Source organism: Athene cunicularia, assembly GCF_003259725.1.
Source record: "Athene cunicularia isolate RWA chromosome 10 unlocalized genomic scaffold, athCun1 chr10_part1, whole genome shotgun sequence".
Classification (NCBI taxonomy): Eukaryota; Metazoa; Chordata; class Aves; order Strigiformes; family Strigidae; genus Athene; species Athene cunicularia.
Window position 1 is genome coordinate 3,175,722 of NW_020799112.1, and position 6,699 is coordinate 3,182,420.

At 38.9% G+C, this 6,699-nt stretch overlaps 1 protein-coding gene across 1 annotated transcript in view; it reads right to left on the minus strand.

Moving 5' to 3' along the window:
• Positions 1-3,973, minus strand: part of RCN2 (reticulocalbin 2) — a 10,176-nt gene extending 6,203 nt beyond the window's left edge. Inside the window, exons 1-3 of the mRNA XM_026856175.1 lie at positions 3,749-3,973; positions 1,323-1,424; positions 16-112 (exon numbers count right to left, since the gene is read on the minus strand). Coding sequence (XP_026711976.1) covers positions 16-112; positions 1,323-1,424; positions 3,749-3,958 — 409 coding nt within the window. The 5' untranslated portion in view covers positions 3,959-3,973. The remainder of the gene's footprint in view (positions 1-15; positions 113-1,322; positions 1,425-3,748) is intronic.
• Positions 3,974-6,699: the final 2,726 nt, after the last annotated feature.

Below are 6,699 nucleotides of genomic sequence, written 5' to 3' on the forward strand. Positions count from 1 at the left end.
CCCCTTTTTCCTTACTTGGGTCTCTTCTGTAATCACCAAGGAATTCTTCCAGGCTAACAAATCCATCACCATCTTTATCATGTTCTTCTAAAGCCTCCTGAATGACAAAGTCCTTTTGTATACATACAAAAAGCAAAATACCAATTTGTGAAAAATTAGCAACTTGTAATTAAGAGAAACAGCAATAAATCATTTTAGAGCAATAAGGTATTCTTTAAAGTAAAGACTCCCTCATTTCAAATCTGCTCTATTCAGATTAGTGCAGTAATTGGTACCAGTGCAACAAAACAGATCTGTTCTTAAGTGTTTATGATGCTGGGTTCTATGAAAACTAAATCTGAAAGGTGTACATCAAGTTGGAATCCTTCAACATAATTCAGAACTACAGAAGTAGCCCAGAAATATGAATTTGTACAAAGCTGTATCATCTCATTTCACTGTTCTTCTTTCATTGTGATGTATTCACTAATTTGCATTTTTGCAATTTTATGAAATTGTTAGGAAAACTGGTTGGTCTTTTGGTCCTGCATTTCCCAGTGAAGCCAGCATGCCTGTTCTTGTAGTTCTGTCTTTTCTTACTTGTCCATGATCAATAGTTATGTCACCGCAAACAGAGGCTGTTTGCATGACACTCCTCCTGGCAGCTGCCTCGGAGCATCACACAGCCAAAACTGAAGGCTCTACTGCACGAAAGCACCAATGGACTTTCAACTGGTGACAACTGTCGGTACTGAGCTGGAATGACACCAGCAGTAACAGCAGTGACGGAAGAGATGACCAATGACAAAGTGCTCCTGGCTGAAATAATAATCCACCAGATTCTGACCTGAGTACAGTCAATATTAAAGCTTCGGATGGGCTTGAATGCTCTTTTTTGGCTAGAAAATTGACTACCATGTCCGTTTAAGCAAAGTGAGAGTAATCAGCACTGACCTTTTCCTGTGCAAAGAAATCTTTCCTGCAAGTCCCCCTAACTAGAACTGAACTCTGAACAGGCATGAAACTTCCTCAACTTCCTCTCACCAATATATTTCCAACCTAACACAATTTAGAGATAGCTATGTCAGTCCAATCCCAAAAGTCTGGGATAGCTGCAATACTAGTTCTTGAAACAGATTTCAAAGAAAAGCACCGAACTACTGCTCCAGCTCCTGACCTCCAGCACTGGATCCACAACACATTATCTGATATTTTATTTGGTCTGTAAAAGCAATACATATAACTGCTCAAAAGCACACTTCCTGTGGTACTGGGGCTAAGCACATGAAAAAGATGTTGCATCTATACACACAGGCTGATAAAGACACTCTCCTAAATCTTACCGTCATATACTCCACTTCTTCAGGATGTTCAAAAGCAACAAATTCATCCACATTTAGTTCAGGAACATCATCTCTATTAGCTTTTTCAAAACGCTTTTTCTCCTTTAAATGAAGCTTACAAAATAGATTTAGTTAGAGCACTTAATGAAAAGGAAGAACAACATTATAGTAGCTGGTTCTAAGTTCATTAGAATATTAATTGTTTCACATTACCTACCCATATTATACTGATGTTAGATTTTCACTAAAAAGAGCTCATCCAGAGCAATGAGAACAGCACTTTTAACTGAGGTAGTTTTATTCTAACAATTGCATAAAAGCTTCTTTTTTTTCAATTTAAGGAGATATTTGACACACGCTCTTAGCCAAGGCTTCAAAACCACAAAAGGAGATATAATGAAAAGACCAAGAATTCATGATTTATACATGTTTCCTGTTCTGAAATTCCCAAACTAACATAGTGGAGTACAATGATTATGATTAACAGTAGCCATTCCAAATTCCAAAATCTGTATTTTAAGCACATTTAACTTTCTGGATCTGTATCTTATTTATATAAAGGGCTGTCTGTAGGCCAACAAAGGTCTTGAAATATCATATATGTAAAATGCCTTTCCTGAAGCCATTTTAAGTGGTGAAGGATTAGACAGATTCCTTTAGTGCAAGACTGCTGTCCATTACATCTGAACATATTTCAAAACAAAGTGGCTTCACTATTATTCACTGTATTATCATGCCTTTTAAAAAAAAATATCCCCTATAAGCAGGCAAGTCCTTATTGCTGAATCTTGTACTTCCTGTTTCTGTATTCCAAATGTGTAAAACCTTTTTTTTCTCATTTCATTTCATACATGAATTAAGTGTGTTGTGTTCTCAGTGTGACTCTGATCTGGATAAGGGAGAAACCAGCAAATCAGAAATCAAATATTTTAAATATAACCATTTGAAACTGTACTTCCTAGTACAATTAAGGATCTTAACTATTTTGAAAAGTAATATTATATGTACTCTTAAAGAGAAGCTGACCTTAGCTGAGGGTTTAAACAGGAAAGCAGTTCAGAAGGACTGACTGCAGAAAGCACTAGATTGCAACATAAGCTTGAACTATTGAGGGAAAAAGTCTATTTTTCATTGGTTTTTTGAGAAGTGATGAACAAGGCTGCCATCTTCTGGTAAATCTGTATGTTTACTTGATGTCAATTCTAAATCAATACCATAGTCTAACTTGTCCATTTTGATTAGAGCAAGATTACTACTTCCCAAACGTAAGGACAGTGCTGAAGATGGCTGACATATGATGCATGTACAGTGCTGCTCATTTTGCTCTTTACAATATATGTCAGCAAGCAGGAAAACCTATCAAGCAGTCGAAGTACAGCATAAGTGAGTAGGAGTTCCAGCTCAGCATACTTATCAATGATGGCAGTATCTCAAACATAGGATCAATATTTTGACTGGTAGTTGCATTTAAAGGCTTGTTTTATTTAAAATCTACGTAATTATTCAGTTAAGTGACCTCTAAAGCTTTACAGTTTGTTTCTTTAGCGTGTAAAATCCCCTGCCCATTGTCTATTTTAGCTTCACTTCTGCCAACATCCTGTATTAATCTACTACTACTTTACTAAAAGCAGGCAAAGCAATCCTCACAGAAAAAAAAAAACCAAAAACCAACCTCAAGCCAGAATAGGCTAAGAACTCACTTATTCTCTTTTTGGAAAATATTTACATGTACTTGTAAATGTGTAATTTGAAAGGAAACCAGTTTTGCTATGTGGTGACTCTTGGTGAACCCTTCCTTCCCTGGCTTTCTTGCCTCTTCCCACTCTTTAGTATCTGCTTTCATACATGAGATTAATCCATAACTTCTGTTGTTTATACATCTAGTTTTAGCTATCAGAGTTGCATTCTGATTGCTAAAAATGTCTCAATTGCTATTGCTTTCTCTGTGGGTCTCCAATGGACAGAAATTGTTAAAGCAGGCAATACTGATACCCCACGCTGGGTACTTGAGAAATAACTGAAAAAGTGCAGTAGAGGGGGTTAAAGAGTACAAGGGTTTTCTTCATCTCCAACTCCAGTGGTGCTGGCCCCTGCTGAAGGCAGGACACTGGTTAGGCTACAGACCTCATCTAATAAGACTGCCATCTTGTTTTAAGATGATGGCTGGAGACTCTGCTCTGTGATAATACTCCACTCAGCTAGCAAAATATACTCAGGAGGTACAATTTCATTCTGTCTTTGTTTTGTTGGTAGCAGCTTTAACACTTCATTACTTTCCTTTAATTACTCCCCTATCTCAGATAGATGAAAGTGTTAAAACATGTGCCAGCTGCTAGGGTTTCTCTACCCATCTTGTTCCGTCACAATAAACAAACATTGCTGCCTTTTGCCAACAGCTTACAGAAACTGATGCTGAAACATTTTACCTGTCGAAATGATTCTTCTTCTTGATCCTCCAGGACAGTGTTCTCATCAAAATCAATTACCCGATCATACATTTGCATATTATACTCCTTCCAAGACACTAATCCATCACCATCTTTGTCATAGTCGTTGAAGTGTTGCTTAGCTTCTTGTGTAACATAATGTTTAAAAGACTGCTGTATCCAGGAACTCAGCTCATCTGTGAAAATCATTAAATAAATTTTTAAAAATCATAATCATCTGCACTATAAAAACTGTAAAGAGACTACAGGTCTGTTCAGTCTGGAGTATATTCTGCAATTCAGATGTAAGCATATAGGCAAGAGGTTAGTTAAAGCAAAACAATCTGTTTCCTTTATGCTATGGCTTTTTTCAAGTTAACTGAATGAGAGAATAGATCATAGCTAGAGGCTTCCATTTTTCTTTGGTATTACCATTTCCTCACTAGTATCTTTAGGCTAGAGTTACATGGTTACTTTAATATGGCCTATATTGGTGCTGACAGAAAAAATGTGATGCATCCCTCTCCAATACACATGGGAATGGTAGGAAAAAATGATGACATTCATACAGCTGCACAGTGAACTGGATCACTAAAAACTTATCCTGTAAGAAGGAAGATTCTTACTTGTGGCTGAGAAAGCAACCTGGGACCTGAACAATGGAAGCAGGAAGCCTGCCCCTTTTGGTGCCTGCTGCCATTTATGTCACCTTGCAATGTTTATGTAGCCATGCCTTTTCAAATCTTAAGGTAATCGACACTGTAGCACCCTTTCACCTTTTTTTTTTTTTCAGAGCTTTATGAAAATGATGCTGAATGTGGTTTAGACAGACAACTCTAAACATAACCTGGTACCCAAAAAAAACATTGTTCCTATCAGTTCTGGGTTTCTTTTGAAAAATTCACAAGCTGAAATAAAACTAAATTCACTGCCAGTTCCTTAATTACCCTAAATAAAATATCATTAGATATTTTTCCTTTACTTGGGGCTTAAATCAAGCCTTATGTATTCTGAAAATGCTTTTAAGCTACCTGGTTTTATAGAAATGTGGCTAAAAGAAATAAAGCTTAATATACAGATGAATTCACACAAATACATTGAAGTGACTTCATTTAAAGAAGATTGGGAGAACATATTCTCTCAGTATCATCCAGTTATTTTCAGGTGCCCAGAAGAGGAAGACAACTTCCTCTGCATTGCAAAACTGTACAGCTAAATCAAGTCAACTGAAATCCTGCTCTGAAGAGTCATGATGACTAATAAATCCTACAGAAATTACTACTTTGGTATAGAAAAAATCTTACTGCATATTTAAATACTTAAGTATCTTATTCTATCCTTCTTGACAGAAGTGCCAATACAACTCTACTAGCTTTATTTAAATATCTTTGAAAAGGAGCAAGAGATTTTTTAAAATGTATTTTTAATACTGAATTTATATTGCTAAAGGAACCAATTTTGTAACAGGTTCTGTGAATTCAAGGAACACGTGGAGGTGTGCATGCCACATTTTATAACCACTGAGGCTTGTGCACAAACCTGGCTTTGCCTTCCAAGAAACCGCAACAAGATTTCTTAAAGACGGGTAACATAATTTATAGCATGGTTTATTTCCCAGCATTTGAGGCACAAGGCACAGCCATCTGAACACATAATGTCCAGTGCCATTAATCAGAAATACTTGATGCTCCGACATTAGAGAAGCAGTATTAATATACCACATCTTCTCGCACTGTTAGCCTCCAAACGGAGGCACCACTAAGAAGGAAAACGCTGTTGAAGAAGTGTTTTGCAATAAAATGAGAAATAACTGAGCTGAAAAAGCTTCAATACTGTCAAGTTTCTTAGTGAAAACACACACTCGATCTGAGTTCTCCTTTAGGAAGTGAGGGGAAGGCAAGTTTCCATTAGACTGAGACCCAGATGGAATATATACCATGAGGATGGTGCATGGGTGGAATTTCTATGTTTTAAGTAGACCTCTTCCCTTACAGCCTTTCATGTGGGGGACTGCCTGTTGTTCATTACAGGGATTAGCCATCCTGCCAAAGTTATACACTACCTCCGCTCTGCACGGTCAGATGCAGAAACACTGAATTAAGTGTCTGGTTTATTAGTTTCAGCACATAAAGTGAAAGACATTCAAGAGCTGATATCATCTTTAAAAGCATATTTTGTCCTCTTGCCTAGAAAGCTTCCTGCAGGTTTAATATCATGATAATGAAGTGTCAGTGTTCTGGCATTTGAACAAGCACTACACTTGCTCCATGTGTGTGTGCATGTGAGAGACTTTTGGGGTTTTGTCAAAAGCACAGCAAAACAACAAAAATACATTTTCATAATGAGTTTTAGAATTAAATTAAGAAAGTGTCATGGTGATGTACTGAATGGAAGGGCTGGAGTTTACTGTGGAGTGCATCAGTGTGACTGATAAAAACCTGTGTGGAAAGAGACACTCGATACTATATTGTGATGAAATTAATATATGATCCCTCAGGGTCACTTAGTGTCACCAGGTCCTGACACGCACACATGTAGTGCTATGGCTGCAGTGTAACTTTCTTTGCTCTTGAACTTGCTCTCCGAGTGGCACAAACAGAATTTCACACAGAGAAATCCACTTGAATCAAAGAGGCTTCAGACGTGCGAGGGGCAGGCACAAGCGCAACGCTGGACCTTGCAGCTTGGTCCCGCGCTCCTGCCCACACTAACGCCCTCCTGCGTGCTCCTGACGGGCCGCGCTCCTTCCACCGTGCGGGAGCGCGATCCCGGGCACCGAGATACCGCCCCCGAGCAGCCCGGCGGCATTCCGAACGCCCTGCAATGGGGCTCCTTCGTTTCCCACAGAGATGCTCCGCGGCCTCCTCCGAGGGCCCCGCCCGGGTGAGCCCCGCCCGGGTGAGCCCCGCCCGGGTGAGCCCCGCCCCGGTGAGCCCCGCCCGGGTGAGCCC